The following is a 26,389-nucleotide window of genomic DNA, read 5'->3' as shown; positions in this document are numbered from 1 at the left end:
CAGAGGCTCTTATCCAGAGAGACTTACAGTAGTGAGTCATTTAACAGAGGCTCTTATCCAGAGAGACTTACAGTAGTGAGTCATTTAACAGAGGCTCTTATCCAGAGAGACTTACAGTAGTGAGTCATTTAGCAGAGGCTCTTATCCAGAGAGACTTACAGTAGTGAGTCATTTAACAGAGGCTCTTATCCAGAGAGACTTACAGTAGTGAGTCATTTAACAGAGGCTCTTATCCAGAGAGACTTACAGTAGTGAGTCATTTAACAGAGGCTCTTATCCAGAGAGACTTACAGTAGTGAGTCATTTAACAGAGGCTCTTATCCAGAGAGACTTACAGTAGTGAGTCATTTAACAGAGGCTCTTATCCAGAGAGACTTACAGTAGTGGGTCATTTAGCAGAGGCTCTTATCCAGAGAGACTTACAGTAGTGAGTCATTTAACAGAGGCTCTTATCCAGAGAGACTTACAGTAGTGAGTCATTTAACAGAGGCTCTTATCCAGAGAGACTTACAGTAGTGGGTCATTTAGCAGAGGCTCTTATCCAGAGAGACTTACAGTAGTGAGTCATTTAACAGAGGCTCTTATCCAGAGAGACTTACAGTAGTGAGTCATTTAACAGAGGCTCTTATCCAGAGAGACTTACAGTAGTGGGTCATTTAGCAGAGGCTCTTATCCAGAGAGACTTAGTGGATACATTTCAGTTGTTTTTTTATTTTTTTATTTACAGAGCGACATGAGTCTGTGAGAGAGACTAGTTAAACTGTTTTTAAATCATTCTCATCAGTGCTGTTGGGTCTGAAGCTGATTCATCTATCCATCCATCCATTCATGTATTAATCCATCCATCCATCCATTCATGTATTAATCCATCCATCCATCCATTCATCCATCCATCCATTCATGTATTAATCCATCCATCCATCCATTCATGTATTAATCCATCCATCCATCCATCCATCCACTCATTAATATATGAATCCATCCATCCATCCATCCATCCATGTGTCTGGATGTTCAAAGGGGCTGAGAGAAAGATAAGAGATGAGGAAAAGACACAGAACCAAAAAAAGACTCAAGGTTATACACCAAATTACCTGATCTCTCCCTGTCCCAGTCTGCTGTCCCCACATGCTTCAACATGGCCACCATTGTTCCTGTACCCAAGAAGGCAAAGGTAACTGAACTTAATGACTATCGCCCCATAGCACTCACTTCAGTCATCATGAAGTGCTTTGAGAGACTAGTCAAGGATCATATCACATCTACCTTACCTGACACCCTAGATCCACTACAATTTGCTTACCGCCCCAATAGATCCACAGACGATGTAATCGCAATTGCACTGCACACTGCCCTATCCCACTTGGACAAGAGGAATACCTAATGTAAGAATGCTGTTCATTGACTATAGCTCACCGGTCAACACCATAGTACCTTCTAATACCATCATCAAGCTGTAGGCCCTGGGTCTCAACCCCGCGCTGTGCAACTGGGTCCTGGAATTCCTGACCGGTCGCCCCCAGGTGGTGAAGGTAGGAAACAACACCTCGACTTAACTTATCCTCAACACTGGGGCCCCACAAGGGTGCGTTCTCAGCCCTCTCCTGTACTCCCTGTTCACCCATGACTGCGTGGCCATCCACGCCTCCAACTCAATCATCAAGTTTGCAGATGACAACGGTAGTGGGTCTGATTACCAACAACGACGAGACGGCCTACAGGGAGGTGAGGGCCCTCGGAGTGTGGTGTCAGGAAAACAACCTCTTACTCAACGTCAACAAAACAAAGGAGATGATCGTGGACTTCAGGAAACAGCAGAGGGAGCACCCCCCTATCCACATCGACGGGACAGCAGTGGAGAAAGTGGAAAGTTTTAAGTTCCTCTGCGTACACATCACAGACAAACTGAAATGGTCCACCCACACAGACAGTGAAGAAGGCACAATAGCGCCTCTTCAACCTCCAGGAGGCTGAAGAAATGTGCCTTGTCACCTAAAACCCTCACAAACCTTTACAGATGCACAATTGAGAGAATCCTGTTGGGCTGTATCACCTCCTGGTACGGCAACTGCACCGCCCTCAACCACAAGGCTCTACAGTTGTGGTGCGGTCTGCCCAACGCATCACCGGTGCTATACTGCCTTCCTTCCAGGACACTTAGAGCACCAGATGTCACAGGAAGGCCAAAAAGATCATCAAACACATCAACCATCCAAGGCCCTTTCACCCTGCAATCATCCTGAAGGCGAGGTCAGTGCAGGTGCATCAGAGCTGGGACCAAGAGACTGAAAAACAGATTCTATCTGTTCAATTCTGTTAAATAGCCATCACTTGCACGTTAGAGGCTGCTGCCCTATATAGACTTGGAATCACTGGCCACTTTAATAACGGAACACTAGTCACTTTAATAATGTTTACATATTTTGTATTACTCATCTCATATGTATATACCGTATTCTATACTATTCTACTGTATCTTAGTCTATGTATTACTCTTCTCATATGTATATACTGTATTCTATACTATTCTACTGTATCTTAGTCTATGTATTACTCATCTTATATGTATATACTGTATTCTATACTATTCTACTCTATCTTACTGTAGTCCGCTCTGACATTGCTCGTCTATATATTATATATTCTTAAGAATTCCATTCCTTTACTTTAGATTTGTGTATTGCTGTGAAATTGTTAAATATTACTGTTAGATATTACTGCATTGCTAGAGCTGCACTACACTACATCCGCAATAACATCTGCGAAACACGTGTATGTGACGAATACAATTTGATTTGGTCCCACAGTTGACAGTGCATGTCAAAGCAAAAACTAAGCCATGAGGTTGAAGGAATTGTCCGTAGAGCGCTGAGACAGGATTGTCTGGGGTAGGGGACCAAAACATTTCTGCAGCATTGAAGGTCCCCATGAACACAGTGGCCTCCATCATTTTTAAATGGAACAAGTCTGGAAGAGCTGGCCGCACGGCCAAACTGAGCAATCGGGGGAGAAGGGCCTTGGTCAGGGAGGTGGCCAAGGACTCGATGGTCATTCTGACAGAGCTCTAAAGTTCCTCTGTAGTGATGGGAGAACCTTCCAGAAGGACAACGGAGACTGCAGCACTCCACCAATCAGGTCTTTATGGTAGATTGGCCAGACGGAAACCACTCCTCAGTAAAAGGCACATGACAGCCCCCTTGGAGTTTGCCAAAAGGCACCTAAAGACTCTCAGACCATGAGAAATAAGATTCTCTGGTCTGATCAAACCAAGATTGAACTCTTTGGCCTGAATGCCAAGCATCAAGTCTGGAGGAAACTTGGCTCCATCCCTACGGTGAAGCATGGTGATGGCAGCATCATGTCTGGAGGAAACTTGACACCATCCCTACAGTGAAGCATGGTGGTTGCAGCATCATGTCTGGAGGAAACTTGGCACCATCCCTACGGTGAAGCATGGTGGTGACAGCATCATGTCTGGAGGAAACTTGGCACCATCCCTATAGTGAAGCATGGTGGTGGCAGCATCATGTCTAGAGGAAACCTGGCTCCATCCCTATAGTGAAGCATGGTGGTGGCAGCATCATGCTGAGGGGGATGTTGTTCAGCAGCAGGGACTGAGAGACTAGTCAGGATTGAGGCAAAGATGAGCGGAGCAAAGTACAGAGAGATCCTTGATGAAATCCGTCTCCAGAGCGCTCAGAACCTCAGACTGGGGGCGAAGGTTCAACTTCCAACAGGATAACGACCCTAAGCACACAGCCATGACAACGCAGGAGTGGCTTCGGGACAAGTGTCTGAATGTCCTTGTGGGGCCCAGCCAGAGCCCGGACTTGAACCTGATCGAACATCTCTGGAGAGACTGCAGCAATGCTCCCCCATCCAACCTGACAGAGATTAAGAGGATCTGCAGAGAAGAATGGGAGAAACACCTCAAATACAGGTGTGCCAAGCTTGTAGCGTCATACCCAAGAAGACTCGAGTCTGTAATCGCTGCCAAAGGTGCTTCAACAAAGTACTGAGTAAAGGGTCTGAATACTTTATGTAAATGTCTATTCCAGTTATTATTATTTTTTTTCATAAATGATCAAAAATACCCCAAAAATATTTTGGCTTTGTAATTATGGGATATTGTGTGTAGATTGATGAGGAAAAAAAACTATTTAATTAATTTTAGAATAAGGCTGTAACCTAATGTGGAAAAAGTCAAGGGGTCTGAATACTTTCCAAAAGCACTGTATGGGGTGTGGCTAGGGTTTGTTTGGGGGGGGGGGGGGGGTCTCAGCTGGTTGGGGTGTGGCTGGTGATGCGGTGGTCTTCTTGTCCTGGGTTCACTCTGTGTAGGTCCTTCGGGAGTCGGACTAGCAGGTTGACCCTCTCTCTCACAGCTCCCACTGGCTAGGCCAGCCCCTCTCCCCCGCTCTCTCTCACTGTCATTGTCACCAGCAGCAGTCTCCCTCCACCACCCCACTGCTCCGAGTCTAGCTTTCTTCCCCCCCACCCCCCATGTCTGGCAGCCTGTCTGGAACCGCTCCCCTTTTGGAAAGCGGAGGGAGGAGGGGTGGGGTGTAAGCCTGCCCACACCAGGAGCACGGAACACAGCCATTCTTTTGAATGAATGCGAGAGGGGCACTGGACAAAAAAAAATTGTCAAGATGTGGGGCGTCTATTCACCATAGGTAACATCGCTACATCGTGACTAGGTTGGAATGACGTGAGAAATGTGGAACCATAGAGGCCGACTCTGACAGCGGGAGCTGCTGTACAAGTTGTCAGCCCTGTGTAGGGCCACTGTCGGCGGCTCTTCCCCGGCGTCCCGCTACTCCCGAGCCCCATGCAAAACACAACGGTACCGGGCAGCTCTATCAACTCTAACTCTAATGTCATTTGTTCCTGCAACTGCACTGGATCCCAGTCACAGGGGATGGATATATGTAAGTAACTACGCATTTATGACACTACGTAGCTGTTTTAAAAATCAAACCCGATTTGCGCATTTATTGTTACAACGCACGATAGAAAGCGCGACAGGACAGTTGGTTTAACCTGTAACCGTTAAATTGTGACAGCAGTCTCTCGACCCGAGCGTGTTTTAGATAAACGGTGTTGTATTTATTCACCGGATGGTTGGTGGCACGCTATTTTCGATCATTCTGTCCATCTGAGTTTAAGAAAACGCAGACGTGATGTGTGGTGCATTGCATTAGGATATTATTTAATTGAGGTCACAATGACTCTGGACTTCGATTGTATTATTTTTTTAAAATATTAATGAAGTTAATAATGATATTGTCGATGGTTATGTTGGGTGCACATTTCCACATTTATGCCTGTTTCTCAGTGAAACCTAACTCGAACCTATGCGTCCATGTCAAATTACGTCTGCAGCTCTAGAGGGGCTGCGCAGACATTCCCCAAAACTCCTGCAGTCTCGGCTAACTTGGCCTACTCCCACATTCAAAAATGTCTCATAGTTTGTTAGACGTAGGCCTACATACAGTAGACTACAGTAGGGGATAGGCAGGCTACAGTAAAGGCTAGGAAGGCTACAGCTAACGGCTCAGACTGGAAATAGCTATTTCTTTGTCATCTGTGGCCTAGCCTACATCCCGTTGTAGTGGTGGAATATGTGATATTGTCAGACAGAGACAGTAATTCACAGCAGACAGGCAGGCAGACAGGCAGACTGGCTGGCAGGCAGACAGACAGGCAGACTGGCTGGCAGGCAGGCAGGCAGGCAGACAGACAGGCAGGCAGACAGGCAGGCAGGCGGTGGGTTCACCCTACCCCCACCTTCCCCCTTGCAGTGCAGAGCAGACCTGACCGTCTTGCCTAAACATCCAGACAGGGCTGTGGGTTAGGGCTGTCTGAAACACACAGTGGACAAAGGCCTTGCAATAATGAGCATGGGAACTAATGCTCTCACCGGGACTCTGCCTGGCGTGTGTTAGTGCAGCCCATGGTTGGAACAAATGGCCCAAATATATTCTAACATGTAAATGAGGTGTAGAAGAGACCCTTGTCCCAGCTGTCTAGTGGAGCTAGAGGAAGACTGTGACATGTCCTTAGATTGATTATAGATCAACCTTCTGTTGGGAAAATGTTTACTCCAATATGTCTTGCAAATAATTCAAATGTTATTTGTCACATTAGTTGTGGACTAACAGTGCAATGCTTAGTAATGAGGGCTTCCCCCCCCAAAAAAGCAGAGAGAAAGATAGAAATATAATAGAAAAGAATAACACCAAGAATAAATACACAGATTAATGTTAACTTGGTTATATACAGAGCATTCAGAAAGTATTCAGACCCCTTCCCTTTTTCCACATTTTGTTAGGTTACAGCCTTATTCTAAAATTGATTAAATAATTTTTCCTCATCAAGCTACACACAATATCCCATAATGACAAAGCAAAAACAGGATTTTAGAAATGTAGACAAATGTATTACAAATACAAAACAGAAATACCTTATTTACATAAGTATTCAGACCCTTTACTATGATACTCAAAATTGAGCTCAGGTGCATCGAGGCACAGATCTGGGGAAGGGTACTAAAAAATGTCTGCAGCATTGAAGGTCCCCAAGAACACAGTGGCCTCCATCGTTCTTAAATGGGAGAAGTTTGGAACCACCAAGACTCTTCCTAGAGCTGGCCGCACGGCCAAACTGAGCAATCGGGGGAGAAGGGTCCTGACCAAGAACCCAATGGTCACTTTGACAGAGCTCCAGAGTTCATCTGTGGAGATGGGAGAACCTTCCAGAAGGACAACCATCTCTGCAGCACTCCACCAATCAGGCCTTTATGGTAGCGTGTCCAGACGGAAGCTACTCCTCAGTAAAAGGCACATGACAGCCCACTTGGAGTTTGCCAAAAGGCACCTAAAGGACTCAGACCATGAGAAACAAGATTCTCTGGTCTGATGAAACCAAGATTGAACTCTTTGGCCTGAATGCCAAGCGTCACGTCTGGAGGAAACCTGGCACCATCCCTACGGTGAAGAATGGTGGTGGCAACATCATGCTGTGGGGATGTTTTTCAGCAGCAGGGACTGGGAAACTAGTCAGGATTGAGAGAAAGATGAACGGAGCAAAGTACAGAGAGATCCTTGATGAAAACCTGCTCCAGAGCTCCCAGGACCTCAGACTGGGGTGAAGGTTCACCTTCTAACAGGACAACGACCCTAAACGCATAGACAAGGCAACGCAAGAGTGGCTTCGGGACAAGTCTCTGAATGTCCTTGAGTGGCCCAGCCAGAGCCCGGACTTGATCCCAATCGAGCATCTCTGGAGAGACCTGAAAATAGCTGTGTAGCGACGCTCCCCATCCAACCTGACAGAGCTTGAGAGGATCTGCAGAGAAGAATGGGAGAAACTCCCCAAATACAGGTGTGCCAAGCTTGTAGCATCATACCCAAGAAGATTAGAGGCTTCAGCAAAGTACTGAGTAAAGGGTCTGAATACTTATGTAAATGTGATATTTCAGTTAAAAAAAAAAAAAATTTGCTCAAATAAAATAAAAACATTAAAAGTTTTTGCTTGTCATTATAAGGGTATTGTGTGTAGATTGATGAAAAATATATAGAATCCATTTTAGAATAAGCCTGTAATGTATTTCTTGTTGTTGAAAAAGTCAGGGGTCTGAATACTTTCCGAATGCACTGGACACGGGATACCAGTACTGAGTCAATGTGCAGGGGTACGATGTAATAACATGGCTATATACAGGAAGTACCAGTACTGAGTCAATGTGCAGGTGTATGAGGTAATAACATGGCTATATACAGGAAGTACCAGTACTGAGTCAATGTGCAGGGGTATGAGGTAATGAACATGGCTATATACAGGAAGTACCAGGTAATAACATGGTTATATACAGGGAGTACCAGTACTGAGTCAATGTGCAGGGGTATGAGGTAATAACATGGCTATATACAGGAAGTACCAGTACTGAGTCAATGTGCAGGGGTATGAGGTAATAACATGGCTATATACAGGAAGTACCAGTACTGAGTCGATGTGCAGGGGTACGATGTAATAACATGGCTATATACAGGAAGTACCAGTGCTGAGTTGATGTGCAGGGGTACGAGGTAAAAACTTGGCTATATACAGGAAGTACCAGGTAATAACATGGTTATATACAGGGAGTACCAGTACTGAGTCGATGTGCAGGGGTACGATGTAATAACATGGCTATATACAGGAAGTACCAGGTAATAACATGGCTATATACAGGGAGTACCAGTACTGAGTCGATGTGCAGGGGTACGAGGTAATAACATGGCTATATACAGGAAGTACCAGTACTGAGTTGATGTGCAGGTACGAGGTAATAACTTGGCTATATACAGGGAGTACCAGGTAATAACATGGCTATATACAGGGAGTACCAGGTAATAACATGGTTATAAACAGGGAGTACCAGGTAATAACATGGCTATATACAGGAAGTACCAGGTAATAACATGGCTATATACAGGGAGTACCAGGTAATAACATGGCTATATACAGGAAGCACCAGGTAATAACATGGTCATATACAGGGGGTACCAGTGCTGAGTCGATGTGCAGGGGTACGAGGTAAAAACTTGACTTTATACACGGGGTACCAGTACTGAGTTGATGTGCAGGGGTACGAGGTAAAAACTTGACTTTATACACGGGGTACCAGTGCTGAGTCGATGTGCAGGGGTACGAGGTAAAAATTGACTTTATACACGGGGTACCAGTGCTGAGTCGATGTGCAGGGGTACGAGGTAAAAATTTACTTTATACACGAGGTACCAGTGCTGAGTCGATGTGCAGGGGTACGAGGTAAAAACTTGACTTTATACACGGGGTACCAGTGCTGAGTCGATGTGCAGGGGTACGAGGTAAAAACTTGACTTTATACACGGGGTACCAGTACTGAGTCGATGTGCAGGGGTATGAGGTAATAACTTGGCTATATACAGGAAGTACAAGGTAATAACATGGTTATATACAGGAAGTACAAGGTAATAACATGGTTATATACAGGAAGTACCAGGTAATAACATGGTTATATACAGGGAGTACCAGGTAATAACATGGCTATATACAGGGAGTACCAGGTAATAACATGGCTATATACAGGAAGTACCAGGTAATAACATGGCTATATACAGGAAGTACCAGGTAATAACATGGCTATATACAGGAAGTACCAGGTAATAACGTGGCTATATACAGGAAGTACCAGTAGATAGATAATAAACAGTAGCAGTAGTGTGTTATGAGTCAAAAGAGTTGATGCAAAAAGGGCCAATGCAGATAGTCCGCTATTTGGTTAACTATTTAACCAATGAGCTACAGCCTTCCCTGTAGCTCAGTTGGTAGAGCATGGTGTTTGCAACGCCAGGGTTGTGGGTTCGATTCCCACGGGGGGCCAAGTACGAAAAAAATAAAAAAAAATGTTTGGAATGAAAAAAATGAAATGTATGCATTCACTAATGTAAGTCGCTCTGGATAAGAGCGTCTGCTAAATGACTAAAATGTAAAAATGTAAAATGTATTTAGTAGTCTTATGGCTTGGGGGTAAAAGCTGTTCAGGATCCTGTTGATTCCAGACTTGGTACATCGGTTACTGCATTTCGTGCTGCAGCAGGGAGAACAGTCTATGGCTTGTGGTGGCTGTGGAGTCTTTCACAATATTTAGGGCCTTCCTCTGACACCACAAGACGTAGAGAGAGGTTGGTTCTGGATGGCAGGGAGCTCGGCCCCGTATGCGTTACCATCTGTAGTGCCTTGCGGTTGGATGCCAAGCAGTGATGCAGCCAGTCAAGATGCTCTCGATGGTGCAACTGTAGAACCTTTTTGAGAATCTGAGGGCCCGTTTTATCCTTTCAGTCTCCTGAGGGGGAAGAGGTGCTGCCGTGCCCTCTTCACAACTGTGTTGGTGTGTGGACCATGTTAAGTCCTTAGTGATGTGGACACTGAGGTGTGGACCATGTTAAGTCCTTAGCGATGTGGACACTGAGGTGTGGACCATGTTAAGTTCTTAGTGATGTGGACACTGAGGTGTGGACCATGTTAAGTTCTTAGTGATGTGGACACTGAGGTGTGGACCATGTTAAGTCCTTAGTGATGTGGACACTGACGTGTGGACCATGTTAAGTTCTTAGTGAGGTGGACACTGAGGTGTGGACCATGTTAAGTTCTTAGCGATGTGGACACTGAGGTGTGGACCATGTTAAGTCCTTAGTGATGTGGACACTGAGGTGTGGACCATGTTAAGTCCTTAGTGATGTGGACACTGACGTGTGGACCATGTTAAGTTCTTAGTGAGGTGGACACTGAGGTGTGGACCATGTTAAGTCCTTAGCGATGTGGACACTGAGGTGTGGACCATGTTAAGTTCTTAGTGATGTGGACACTGAGGTGTGGACCATGTTAAGTTCTTAGTGATGTGGACACTGAGGTGTGGACCATGTTAAGTCCTTAGTGATGTGGACACTGACGTGTGGACCATGTTAAGTTCTTAGTGAGGTGGACACTGAGGTGTGGACCATGTTAAGTTCTTAGCGATGTGGACACTGAGGTGTGGACCATGTTAAGTCCTTAGTGATGTGGACACTGAGGTGTGGACCATGTTAAGTCCTTAGTGATGTGGACACTGACGTGTGGACCATGTTAAGTTCTTAGTGAGGTGGACACTGAGGTGTGGACCATGTTAAGTCCTTAGTGATGTGGACACTGAGGTGTGGACCGTGTTAAGTCCTTAGTGATGTGGACACTGAATAGAGTATACAGTATAAGGAATTCTACAGTGTAAACATTTGCGATACATTTGTTTGAATTTGTAATTATTCTCATTGTCTGTCTCTCCAGGGAAGGATATTTCCAACAGACTACTTATTAATAACATAGTAGTCGTTTTTATGTCTGATTCAATTACAAAACATCATGATACTGTATCCTACAGTATGCCAGTCTGTTTCTCTACCTCAGCTCTGGACTGACCTACACCCCTACACCCCTACATCTCTACCTCAGCTCTGGACTGACCTACCCCCCTACATCTCTACCTCAGCTCTGGACTGACCTACACCCCTACCCCCCTACATCTCTACCTCAGCTCTGGACTGACCTACCCCCCTACATCTCTACCTCAGCTCTGGACTGACCTACCCCCCTACACCCCTACATCTCTACCTCAGCTCTGGACTGACCTACACCCCTACCCCCCTACATCTCTACCTCAGCTCTGGACTGACCTACCCCCCTACATCTCTACCTCAGCTCTGGACTGACCTACCCCCCTACACCCCTACATCTCTACCTCAGCTCTGGACTGACCTACACCCCTAAATCTCTACCTCAGCTCTGGACTGACCTACCCCCCTACACCCCTACATCTCTACCTCAGCTCTGGACTGACCTACACCCCTACACCCCTACATCTCTACCTCAGCTCTGGACTGACCTACCCCCCTACACCCCTACATCTCTACCTCAGCTTTGGACTGACCTACCCCCCTACCCCCCTACATCTCTACCTCAGCTCTGGACTGACCTACACCCCTACACCCCTACATCTCTACCTCAGCTCTGGACTGACCTACACCTTCTACACCCCTACATCTCTACCTCAGCTCTGGACTGACCTACACCCCTACACCCCTACATCTCTACCTCAGCTCTGGACTGACCTACACCCCTACACCCCTACATCTCTACCTCAGCTCTGGACCGACCTACACCCCTACACCCCTACATCTCTACCTCAGCTCTGGACCGACCTACCCCCCTACACCCCTACATCTCTACCTCAGCTCTGGACTGACCTACACCCCTACACCCCTACATCTCTACCTCAGCTCTGGACTGACCTACACCCCTACACCCCTACATCTCTACCTCAGCTCTGGACTGACCTACACCTTCTACACCCCTACATCTCTACCTCAGCTCTGGACTGACCTACACCCCTACCCCCCTACATCTCTACCTCAGCTCTGGACTGACCTACACCCCTACACCCCTACATCTCTACCTCAGCTCTGGACTGACCTACAACCCTACACCCCTACATCTCTACCTCAGCTCTGGGCTGACCTACACCCCTACACCCCTACATCTCTACCTCAGCTCTGGACTGAGCTACACCCCAACATCTCTACCTCAGCTCTGGACTGACCTACACCCCAACATCTCTACCTCAGCTCTGGACTGACCTACACCCCTACATCTCTACCTCAGCTCTGGACTGACCTACACCCCTACATCTCTACCTCAGCTCTGGGCTGACCTACCCCCCTACACCCCTACACCCCTACCTCAGCTCTGGACTGACCTACACCCCTACATCTCTACCTCAGCTCTGGACTGACCTACACCCCTACACCCCTACATCTCTACCTCAGCTCTGGACTGACCTACACCCCTACACCCCTACATCTCTACCTCAGCTCTGGACTGACCTACACCCCTACACCCCTACATCTCTACCTCAGCTCTGGACTGACCTACACCCCTACATCTCTACATCTCTACCTCAGCTCTGGACTGACCTACACCCCTACACCCCTACATCTCTACCTCAGCTCTGGACTGACCTACACCCCTACACCCCTACATCTCTACCTCAGCGCTGGACTGACCTACACCCCTACACCCCTACATCTCTACCTCAGCTCTGGGCTGACCTACCCCCCTACACCCCTACACCCCTACCTCAGCTCTGGACTGACCTACACCCCTACATCTCTACCTCAGCTCTGGACTGACCTACACCCCTACACCCCTACATCTCTACCTCAGCTCTGGACTGACCTACCCCCCTACACCCCTACATCTCTACCTCAGCTCTGGACTGACCTACACCCCTAAATCTCTACCTCAGCTCTGGACTGACCTACCCCCCTACACCCCTACATCTCTACCTCAGCTCTGGACTGACCTACACCCCTACACCCCTACATCTCTACCTCAGCTCTGGACTGACCTACACCTTCTACACCCCTACATCTCTACCTCAGCTCTGGACTGACCTACACCCCTACACCCCTACATCTCTACCTCAGCTCTGGACTGACCTACACCCCTACACCCCTACATCTCTACCTCAGCTCTGGACCGACCTACACCCCTACACCCCTACATCTCTACCTCAGCTCTGGACCGACCTACCCCCCTACACCCCTACATCTCTACCTCAGCTCTGGACTGACCTACACCCCTACACCCCTACATCTCTACCTCAGCTCTGGACTGACCTACACCCCATACACCCCTACATCTCTACCTCAGCTCTGGACTGACCTACACCTTCTACACCCCTACATCTCTACCTCAGCTCTGGACTGACCTACACCCCTACCCCCCTACATCTCTACCTCAGCTCTGGACTGACCTACACCCCTACACCCCTACATCTCTACCTCAGCTCTGGACTGACCTACAACCCTACACCCCTACATCTCTACCTCAGCTCTGGGCTGACCTACACCCCTACACCCCTACATCTCTACCTCAGCTCTGGACTGAGCTACACCCCAACATCTCTACCTCAGCTCTGGACTGACCTACACCCCAACATCTCTACCTCAGCTCTGGACTGACCTACACCCCTACATCTCTACCTCAGCTCTGGACTGACCTACACCCCTACATCTCTACCTCAGCTCTGGGCTGACCTACCCCCCTACACCCCTACACCCCTACCTCAGCTCTGGACTGACCTACACCCCTACATCTCTACCTCAGCTCTGGACTGACCTACACCCCTACACCCCTACATCTCTACCTCAGCTCTGGACTGACCTACACCCCTACACCCCTACATCTCTACCTCAGCTCTGGACTGACCTACACCCCTACACCCCTACATCTCTACCTCAGCTCTGGACTGACCTACACCCCTACATCTCTACATCTCTACCTCAGCTCTGGACTGACCTACACCCCTACACCCCTACATCTCTACCTCAGCTCTGGACTGACCTACACCCCTACACCCCTACATCTCTACCTCAGCGCTGGACTGACCTACACCCCTACACCCCTACATCTCTACCTCAGCTCTGGGCTGACCTACCCCCCTACACCCCTACACCCCTACCTCAGCTCTGGACTGACCTACACCCCTACATCTCTACCTCAGCTCTGGACTGACCTACACCCCTACACCCCTACATCTCTACCTCAGCTCTGGACTGACCTACACCCCTACACCCCTACATCTCTACCTCAGCTCTGGACTGACCTACACCCCTACACCCCTACATCTCTACCTCAGCTCTGGACTGACCTACACCCCTACATCTCTACATCTCTACCTCAGCTCTGGACTGACCTACACCCCTACACCCCTACATCTCTACCTCAGCTCTGGACTGACCTACACCTTCTACACCCCTACATCTCTACCTCAGCTCTGGACTGACCTACACCCCTACACCCCTACATCTCTACCTCAGCTCTGGACTGACCTACACCCCTACATCTCTACCTCAGCACTGGGCTGACCTACACCCCTACACCCCTACATCTCTACCTCAGCTCTGGGCTGACCTACACCCCTACATCTCTACCTCAGCTCTGGACTGACCTACACCCCTACACCCCTACATCTCTACCTCAGCTCTGGACTGACCTACACCCCTACATCTCTACATCTCTACCTCAGCTCTGGACTGACCTACACCCCTACACCCCTACATCTCTACCTCAGCTCTGGACTGACCTACACCCCTACACCCCTACATCTCTACCTCAGCTCTGGACTGACCTACACCCCTACATCTCTACCTCAGCTCTGGACTGACCTACACCCCTACACCCCTACATCTCTACCTCAGCTCTGGACTGACCTACACCCCTACACCCCTACATCTCTACCTCAGCTCTGGACTGACCTACACCCCTACATCTCTACATCTCTACCTCAGCTCTGGACTGACCTACACCCCTACACCCCTACATCTCTACCTCAGCTCTGGACTGACCTACACCTTCTACACCCCTACATCTCTACCTCAGCTCTGGACTGACCTACACCCCTACACCCCTACATCTCTACCTCAGCTCTGGACTGACCTACACCCCTACATCTCTACCTCAGCACTGGGCTGACCTACACCCCTACACCCCTACATCTCTACCTCAGCTCTGGGCTGACCTACACCCCTACATCTCTACCTCAGCTCTGGACTGACCTACACCCCTACACCCCTACATCTCTACCTCAGCTCTGGACTGACCTACACCCCTACATCTCTACATCTCTACCTCAGCTCTGGACTGACCTACACCCCTACACCCCTACATCTCTACCTCAGCTCTGGACTGACCTACACCCCTACACCCCTACATCTCTACCTCAGCTCTGGACTGACCTACACCCCTACACCCCTACATCTCTACCTCAGCTCTGGACCGACCTACACCCCTACATCTCTACCTCAGCTCTGGACCGACCTACACCCCTACATCTCTACCTCAGCTCTGGACTGACCTACACCCCTACACCCCTACATCTCTACCTCAGCTCTGGACTGACCTACACCCCTACACCCCTACACCCCTACCTCAGCTCTGGACTGACCTACACCCCATACACCCCTACATCTCTACCTCAGCTCTGGACTGACCTACCCCACTACACCCCTACATCTCTACCTCAGCTCTGGACTGACCTACACCCCTACATCTCTACCTCAGCTCTGGACTGACCTACCCCCCTACACCCCTACATCTCTACCTCAGCTCTGGACTGACCTACACCCCTACATCTCTACCTCAGCTCTGGACTGACCTAACACCCTACACCCCTACATCTCTACCTCAGCTCTGGACTGACCTACCCCCCTACATCTCTACATCTCTACCTCAGCTCTGGACTGACCTACACCCCTACATCTCTACCTCAGCTCTGGACTGACCTACCCCCCTACACCCCTACATCTCTACCTCAGCTCTGGACTGACCTACACCCCTACATCTCCACCTCAGCTCTGGACTGACCTACACCCCTACATCTCTACCTCAGCTCTGGACTGACCTACACCCCTACACCCCTACACCCCTACATCTCTACCTCAGCTCTGGACTGACCTACACCCCTACCCCCCTACATCTCTACCTCAGCTCTGGACTGACCTACACCCCTACACCCCTACATCTCTACCTCAGCTCTGGACTGACCTACACCTTCTACACCCCTACATCTCTACCTCAGCTCTGGAATGACCTACACCCCTACACCCCTACATCTCTACCTCAGCTCTGGACTGACCTACCCCCCTACACCCCTACATCTCTACCTCAGCTCTGGACTGACCTACACCCCTACACCCCTACATCTCTACCTCAGCTCTGGACTGACCTACACCCCTACACCCCTACATCTCTACCTCAGCTCTGGACTGACCTACCCCCCTACACCCCTACATCTCTACCTCAGTTTTGGACTGACCTACCCCCCTACCCCCCTACATCTCTACCTCAGCTCTGGACTGACCTACACCCCTACACCCCTACATCTCTACCTCAGCTCTGGGCTGACCTACACCCCTACACCCCTACATCTCTACCTCAGCTCTGGGCTGACCTACACCCCTACATCTCTACCTCAGCTCTGGACTGACCTACACCCCTACACCCCTACATCTCTACCTCAGCTCTGGACTGACCTACACCCCTACATCTCTACATCTCTACCTCAGCTCTGGACTGACCTACACCCCTACACCCCTACATCTCTACCTCAGCTCTGGACTGACCTACACCTTCTACACCCCTACATCTCTACCTCAGCTCTGGACTGACCTACACCCCTACACCCCTACATCTCTACCTCAGCTCTGGACTGACCTACACCCCTACATCTCTACCTCAGCTCTGGGCTGACCTACACCCCTACACCCCTACATCTCTACCTCAGCTCTGGGCTGACCTACACCCCTACATCTCTACCTCAGCTCTGGACTGACCTACACCCCTACACCCCTACATCTCTACCTCAGCTCTGGACTGACCTACAGCCCTACACCCCTACACCCCTACCTCAGCTCTGGACTGACCTACACCCCATACACCCCTACATCTCTACCTCAGCTCTGGACTGACCTACCCCCCTACACCCCTACATCTCTACCTCAGCTCTGGGCTGACCTACACCCCTACATCTCTACCTCAGCTCTGGAATGACCTACCCCCCTACACCCCTACATCTCTACCTCAGCTCTGGACTGACCTACCCCCCTACATCTCTACATCTCTACCTCAGCTCTGGACTGACCTACACCCCTACATTTCTACCTCAGCTCTGGACTGACCTACCCCCCTACACCCCTACATCTCTACCTCAGCTCTGGACTGACCTACACCCCTACATCTCCACCTCAGCTCTGGACTGACCTACACCCCTACATCTCTACCTCAGCTCTGGACTGACCTACACCCCTACATCTCTACCTCAGCTCTGGACTGACCTACACCCCTACCCCCCTACATCTCTACCTCAGCTCTGGACTGACCTACACCCCTACACCCCTACATCTCTACCTCAGCTCTGGACTGACCTACACCTTCTACACCCCTACATCTCTACCTCAGCTCTGGACTGACCGACACCCCTACACCCCTACATCTCTACCTCAGCTCTGGACTGACCTACACCCCTACACCCCTACATCTCTTCCTCAGCTCTGGACTGACCTACACCCCTACACCCCTACATCTCTACCTCAGCTCTGGGCTGACCTACACCCCTACACCCCTACATCTCTACCTCAGCTCTGGACTGACCTACCCCCCTACACCCCTACATCTCTACCTCAGCTTTGGACTGACCTACCCCCCTACCCCCCTACATCTCTACCTCAGCTCTGGACTGACCTACACCCCTACACCCCTACATCTCTACCTCAGCTCTGGACTGACCTACACCCCTACACCCCTACATATCTACCTCAGCTCTGGACTGACCTACACCTTCTACACCCCTACATCTCTACCTCAGCTCTGGACTGACCTACAACCCTACACCCCTACATCTCTACCTCAGCTCTGGACTGACCTACACCCCTACACCCCTACATCTCCACCTCAGCTCTGGACTGACCTACACCCCTACACCCCTACATCTCTACCTCAGCTCTGGACTGACCTACACCCCTACACCCCTACATCTCTACCTCAGCTCTGGACCGACCTACACCCCTACACCCCTACATCTCTACCTCAGCTCTGGACCGACCTACCCCCCTACACCCCTACATCTCTACCTCAGCTCTGGACTGACCTACACCCCTACACCCCTACATCTCTACCTCAGCTCTGGACTGACCTACACCCCTACACCCCTACATCTCTACCTCAGCTCTGGACTGACCTACACCCCTACCCCCCTACATCTCTACCTCAGCTCTGGACTGACCTACACCCCTACACCCCTACATCTCTACCTCAGCTCTGGACTGACCTACACCCCTACACCCCTACATCTCTACCTCAGCTCTGGACTGACCTACACCCCATACACCCCTACATCTCTACCTCAGCTCTGGACTGACCTACCCCCCTACACCCCTACATCTCTACCTCAGCTCTGGGCTGACCTACACCCCTACATCTCTACCTCAGCTCTGGAATGACCTACCCCCCTACACCCCTACATCTCTACCTCAGCTCTGGACTGACCTACCCCCCTACATCTCTACATCTCTACCTCAGCTCTGGACTGACCTACACCCCTACATCTCTACCTCAGCTCTGGACTGACCTACCCCCCTACACCCCTACATCTCTACCTCAGCTCTGGACTGACCTACACCCCTACATCTCCACCTCAGCTCTGGACTGACCTACACCCCTACATCTCTACCTCAGCTCTGGACTGACCTACACCCCTACACCCCTACATCTCTACCTCAGCTCTGGACTGACCTACACCCCTACCCCCCTACATCTCTACCTCAGCTCTGGACTGACCTACACCCCTACACCCCTACATCTCTACCTCAGCTCTGGACTGACCTACACCTTCTACACCCCTACATCTCTACCTCAGCTCTGGACTGACCTACACCCCTACACCCCTACATCTCTACCTCAGCTCTGGACTGACCTACACCCCTACACCCCTACATCTCTTCCTCAGCTCTGGACTGACCTACACCCCTACACCCCTACATCTCTACCTCAGCTCTGGGCTGACCTACACCCCTACACCCCTACATCTCTACCTCAGCTCTGGACTGACCTACCCCCCTACACCCCTACATCTCTACCTCAGCTTTGGACTGACCTACCCCCCTACCCCCCTACATCTCTACCTCAGCTCTGGACTGACCTACACCCCTACACCCCTACATCTCTACCTCAGCTCTGGACTGACCTACACCCCTACACCCCTACATATCTACCTCAGCTCTGGACTGACCTACACCTTCTACACCCCTACATCTCTACCTCAGCTCTGGACTGACCTACAACCCTACACCCCTACATCTCTACCTCAGCTCTGGACTGACCTACACCCCTACACCCCTACATCTCCACCTCAGCTCTGGACTGACCTACACCCCTACACCCCTACATCTCTACCTCAGCTCTGGACTGACCTACACCCCTACACCCCTACATCTCTACCTCAGCTCTGGACCGACCTACACCCCTACACCCCTACATCTCTACCTCAGCTCTGGACCGACCTACCCCCCTACACCCCTACATCTCTACCTCAGCTCTGGACTGACCTACACCCCTACACCCCTACATCTCTACCTCAGCTCTGGACTGACCTACACCCCTACACCCCTACATCTCTACCTCAGCTCTGGACTGACCTACACCCCTACCCCCCTACATCTCTACCTCAGCTCTGGACTGACCTACACCCCTACACCCCTACATCTCTACCTCAGCTCTGGACTGACCTACACCCCTACACCCCTACATCTCTACCTCAGCTCTGGACTGACCTACAACCCTACACCCCTACATCTCTACCTCAGCTCTGGGCTGACCTACACCCCTACACCCCTACACCCCTACATCTCTACCTCAGCTCTGGACTGAGCTACACCCCAACATCTCTACCTCAGCTCTGGACTGACCTACACCCCAACATCTCTACCTCAGCTCTGGACTGACCTACACCCCTACACCCCTACATCTCTACCTCAGCTCTGGACTGACCTACACCCCTACACCCCTACATCTCTACCTCAGCTCTGGGCTGACCTACCCCCCTACACCCCTACACCCCTACCTCAGCTCTGGACTGACCTACACCCCTACATCTCTACCTCAGCTCTGGACTGACCTACACCCCTACACCCCTACATCTCTACCTCAGCTCTGGACTGACCTACAGCCCTACACCCCTACATCTCTACCTCAGCTCTGGACTGACCTACACCCCTACACCCCTACATCTCTACCTCAGCTCTGGACTGACCTACACCCCTACATCTCTACATCTCTACCTCAGTTCTGGACTGACCTACACCCCTACACCCCTACATCTCTACCTCAGCTCTGGACTGACCTACACCTTCTACACCCCTACATCTCTACCTCAGCTCTGGACTGACCTACCCCCCTACACCCCTACATCTCTACCTCAGCTCTGGACTGACCTACACCCCTACATCTCTACCTCAGCTCTGGGCTGACCTACACCCCTACATCTCTACCTCAGCTCTGGGCTGACCTACACCCCTACATCTCTACCTCAGCTCTGGACTGACCTACACCCCTACACCCCTACATCTCTACCTCAGCTCTGGACTGACCTACACCCCTACATCTCTACATCTCTACCTCAGCTCTGGGCTGACCTACACCCCTACACCCCTACATCTCTACCTCAGCTCTGGACTGACCTACACCCCTACATCTCTACCTCCGCTCTGGGCTGACCTACACCCCTACACCCCTACATCTCTACCTCAGCTCTGGGCTGACCTACACCCCTACATCTCTACCTCAGCTCTGGACTGACCTACACCCCTACACCCCTACATCTCTACCTCAGCTCTGGACTGACCTACACCCCTACACCCCTACACCCCTACCTCAGCTCTGGACTGACCTACACCCCATACACCCCTACATCTCTACCTCAGCTCTGGACTGACCTACCCCCCTACACCCCTACATCTCTACCTCAGCTCTGGACTGACCTACCCCCCTACACCCCTACATCTCTACCTCAGCTCTGGACTGACCTACCCCCCTACACCCCTACATCTCTACCTCAGCTCTGGACTGACCTACACCCCTACATCTCCACCTCAGCTCTGGACTGACCTACACCCCTACATCTCTACCTCAGCTCTGGACTGACCTACACCCCTACACCCCTACACCCCTACATCTCTACCTCAGCTCTGGACTGACCTACACCCCTACCCCCCTACATCTCTACCTCAGCTCTGGACTGACCTACACCCCTACACCCCTACATCTCTACCTCAGCTCTGGACTGACCTACACCCCTACACCCCTACATCTCTACCTCAGCTCTGGACTGACCTACACCCCTACACCCCTACATCTCTACCTCAGCTCTGGACTGACCTACACCCCTACACCCCTACATCTCTACCTCAGCTCTGGACTGACCTACACCCCTACATCTCTACCTCAGCTCTGGACTGACCTACCCCCCTACACCCCTACATCTCTACCTCAGCTCTGGACTGACCTACAACCCTACATCTCTACATCTCTACCTCAGCTCTGGACTGACCTACAACCCTACATCTCTACATCTCTACCTCAGCTCTGGACTGACCTACAACCCTACATCTCTACATCTCTACCTCAGCTCTGTATTAACCTACGAACCATCACTCCCAGTCCTCTTTCTGGATTCTGACGCCCTCTCTCTATCTCGACTCTCCAGACCCTCTCTGACCCCCCACCCCTCGACTCTCCAGTATTTCTCTGACCCTCTCTCTCTCTCTCTCTCTCTCTCTCTCTCTCTCTGGGCTTCAGTCTTTCCCTGACCCTCTCTCTCTCTAGACTTTCCAGTCTCTCTCTCGCTCTCTCTCTCTCGCTCTCTCACTCTCTCTCTCTCTCTCTCTCTCTCTCTCTCTCTCTCTCTCGCTCTCTGGACTTTCCAGACCTTCTCTGACCCTCTCTCTCAATTCAATTCAAAATGAGTTTTCTTTGGCACGGGAAACATGTCAATAACATTGCCAAAGCAAGTGAAATAAACAATAAACAAAAGTGAGAAGAGACAAATATAACAACATCAACACAACACGAATATAAATTAATAGTAAACATTGCAGTCAAAAAGGTTTCAAAAAGATAAAGACATTTCAATTGTTATAGTAATGTGCAGGTAGTTGTAATATGTATAGTGGGGGAAGATAATTAAATAGATAAATATTGGTTGTTTTTACTGGTTGCTCTTTCCTCATGGCAATGGGCCAGTAATCTTGCGTCTGTGATTGCACATTGTAGTATTTTGCCTAAAAGACATGGAAATGTATCAATGTTTGATTTGTTTTCAAATTCGTTGTGGTGTGATCTGTGGGAAATATGTGTCTCTAATATGGTCATACATTTGGGCAGGAGGTTAGGAAGAGCAGCTCAGTTTCCACCTCATTTTTGTGGGCAGTGTGCACATAGTCTGTCTTTTCTCAAGTCTGTCTATGGCAGCCTCTCTCAATAGCAAGACTATGCTCAATGAGTCTATTCATAGACATGGAGGATTTTCTTAATTTTGGGTAAGTCTCTCTCTCTCACTAGTCTCTCTCTCTCTCACTAGTCTCTCTCTCTCTCACTAGTCTCTCTCTCTCTGACTAGTCTCTCTCTCTCTCTCACTAGTCTCTCTCTCTCTCACAAGTCTCTCTCTCTCACTAGTCTCTCTCACTAGTCTCACTCTCTCTCACTAGTCTCTCTCTCTCTCTCTCTCACTAGTCTCTCTCTCTCTCACTAGTCTCTTTCTCTCTCTCTCTCTCTCTCTCTCTCTCGACTAGTCTCTCTCTCTTTCTCTTTCTCTCTCTCTCTCTCTCTGACCCTCTTCTCAATTCAATTCAGTAGACTTTATTGATATGGCAAGTTAAATTACTTACATTGTCAAGGTATACATATAGCAACAATGGTGGGACCAAGATCAGTAAGGCATCAATAGTAGTAGTAGTATTATTAGTGGAAATGGTATTACCATTAACATCAATAATAGTAGTAGTAGTAGTAGTAGTAGTAGTAGTAGTAGTAGTAGTAGTAGTAGTAGTAGTAGTAGTAGTAGTAGTAGTTAGTATTTATTTATTTACTTTTTTATATATATATTTTGGGGGTGGATCAGCTTAATATTTCAGAAAGATTGTTGCTTCCATCAATGTAATTGTCTGCATCATTTCCAATCCCCCATATATTTTTTGGGGTAAATATATATATATCCATATACATACACATATGCATACATACACATACCATATAATATATATATATATATATATACATATACACATATATACATACACATACCTATATAGACATACATATACACATATATACATACACATACCTATATAGACATACGTATACACATATATACATACACATACCTATACAGATATACATATATTTTTTAAAGAATATACCTTTATTATTCCCCAAACCCTACCAACTTTCCCCCAGTTGGAGTAAACTAATAAACAATAACACTTAGGCTTCTACCTTCAGTTTATACATCTTATATACATTTTACAGACACAATCTATTTTACAATAGTTATATTTTGTTTGTTTTTAGTCCTTCCTCTATTTCTGATGTCCATCCAGTTTGATTTCTATTTGTAACTGTGCTATTTCACAACATTTCTGAACCTATATACATTTTACAGACCCCGTATGTTTTACATTGTTTATCTTGTTATTAGTCCCACCCTTCAGCTCCATTCAACCCCTCCCATCTATCTCTCAACACCATCCATTTTGGATTTCTATTTGCCATATATTTTTCAACTGTGCTGTGATGTTTGACAAAAGTACTGAACCTTTCTATTCTCATAGCTTCTACAGATTGTAAAATAAAAATACATTTTTTTTCTTAAATATTTATTATATTATTGATTGATTGACTATGGCTTTTCAAATCACCCAGTATTGCTATCTGCAGCGTTAGTTCTAGGCAAATGTTGCAATTCTTCAGCCATTCCTGTACCTGTGACCAAAAACGAGCTACATATGGACAATACCAAAATAAATGATCTAATGACTCTGCCTCCTCACTGCAAAATCTGCAGAGCTGGGAAGGTTGTATCCCCTATATATATAACATTCTAATGGTTGCAAGAATTTAGTATAGTAATTTAAATAGAAAAATTCTAAGTTTTGAATCCGGCGTTGTTTTGCCTATCAGTTCATAAACCATCTGCCATGGAATGGGTATATCCAAAATCTCTAACCAACTATTTTGCAATTTATATGTCACAGCTGTCAGTTTTTTGGTCCTTAAATGAAATTGGTAAATGTTTTTATTTATTACACTTTTCTTTAACCATTTATGTTCTTTAATACAGGGCCGACATACAAGTTCTTTACTTTTTCCCCTTCTACTTGCCTTTTCCATTTTTGTGGTAATGCTACAATTAGTCGGTTGTAATTTTGGGTAGAGCAGACATTTCCATATGTCTGTGTTAGCTGCATGTGTGACAACTCCACCAGTCCTATTTATGATATTATTCACTAAAATTATACCTTTTTTAAACATTTCTTCGAAAAATACGTTTTTTTTAATCAATTAGTATATTTGAGTTTAACCACAATATTTGTTGTATTATTTGTTCTGTCTTTTCAGGTGGATTAAACTGAAATTGCAAACAATTGTCTAAGGCTTGTTTAAAAAAAGAACGATATTTTGGAGATTTCCTTTTTGGAGATTTCCTTTTCAAACAACCGAAAGTGAGCAGTTGTAATCTGAATAAAGGGAAAAAGGCCATTCTTGAACATAGGATGAGACATTCCTACCAATTTACTAGAGAACCAGTTTGGATTTAAGTATAACTTTTGTATGATTTATGTCTTTAGTGAGAGGTCTAATGCTTTAATATTTAATAATTTCTGCCCTCCGAATTTATATTCGTTATTTAAATAGGCCCTTTTAATTTTGTCTGGCTTGCCGTTCCAAATACAATTGAGTATTTTTTGTTCATATAATTTAAAAAGCAGGTCACTAGGTGTAGGCAAAACCATAAGCAAATAGGTAAACTGTGATATAACTAAAGAGTTAATCAGGGTGATTTTTCCACAAATAGACAGATATTTTCCTTTCCATGGTAGCAAGATCTTATCTATTTTTGCTAACTTTCTATAAAAATTTATTGGAGTGACATCGTTTCTTTCTTTTGGGATTTGTATACCGAGTATGTCCACATCTCCGTCAGACCATTTAATTGGTAAACTACACGGTAATGTAAAATTTGCATTTTTTAGTGATCCAGTACGTAATATGGTACACTTATCATAATTTGGTTTAATCCAGAGAGGATAGCAAAAGTATCTAGATCCTCTATGAGGCCGTGGAGAGATTCTAATTGTGGTTTAAAAAGAAAACATGAATCATCAGCATACAATGACACCTTAGTTTTTAAGCCACGGATTTCTAATCCCTTAATATTATTGTTTGATCTAATTTTAAGATAACATTTCGATGGCAATAATAAATAGATATGCCGATAATGGACAACCTTGTTTTACTCCTCTTGACAGTTTAAAACTTTCTGAGATGTAGCCATTATTTACTATTTTACACCTAGGGTTACTATACATAACTTTAACCCATTTTAAGAGATTCCCCAAAATTGAAATATTCTAGGCATTTATATATAAACTCCAGTCGTACTTTATCAAAAGCCTTTTCAAAATCAGCAATGAAATCCAGGCCTGGTGTCCCCGATATTTCATAGTGTTCCATTGTTTCCAGTACTTGTCTTATATTATCTCCAATGCCTGATTAGGATGAAAAATATCTGACAATACTTTTTTAATTCTATGAGCCAAGCATTTTGCTAGGATTTTTGCATCACAACACTGAAGTGTAAGAGGTCTCCAATAGTTTAAATGTACTGGATCTTTATATTTACCACTTGGGTCCTGTTTCAGTAATAATGATATCAGACCTTCTTGTTGAGTGTCTGATAATCTACCATTTATATAGGAGTGGTTAAAACATGCTAATAATGGTCCTCTGAGTATATAAAAAAACGTGTTTGGTATACCTCCACTGGTATGTCATCCATCCCTGGAGTTTGGTATACCTCCACTGGTATACCATCCAGCTCTGGAGTTTGGTTATACCTCCACTGGTATATCATCCAGCCCTGGAGTTTGGTTATACCTCCACTGGTATATCATCCAGCCCTGGAGTTTGGTATACCTCCACTGGTATATCATCCAGCCCT

The 26,389-nt window shown here is 47.7% G+C and overlaps 1 protein-coding gene across 1 annotated transcript in view; it reads left to right on the top strand.

The window, feature by feature from the left end:
• Window positions 1-4,494: 4,494 nt before the first annotated feature.
• The window catches only part of ldlrad4a (low density lipoprotein receptor class A domain containing 4a), a 61,915-nt gene continuing 40,020 nt past the window's right edge, over window positions 4,495-26,389 (top strand). The window contains exon 1 of the mRNA XM_045709536.2: window positions 4,495-4,931. Within this exon, the coding sequence (XP_045565492.1) occupies window positions 4,832-4,931 (100 nt within the window). The 5' untranslated portion in view covers window positions 4,495-4,831. The remainder of the gene's footprint in view (window positions 4,932-26,389) is intronic.

This window comes from Salmo salar, chromosome 27 (assembly GCF_965601325.2).
Source record: "Salmo salar chromosome 27, fSalSal1, whole genome shotgun sequence".
NCBI classification, from domain to species: domain Eukaryota; kingdom Metazoa; phylum Chordata; class Actinopteri; order Salmoniformes; family Salmonidae; genus Salmo; species Salmo salar.
This window is presented reverse-complemented; position numbering and strand designations above follow the sequence as displayed.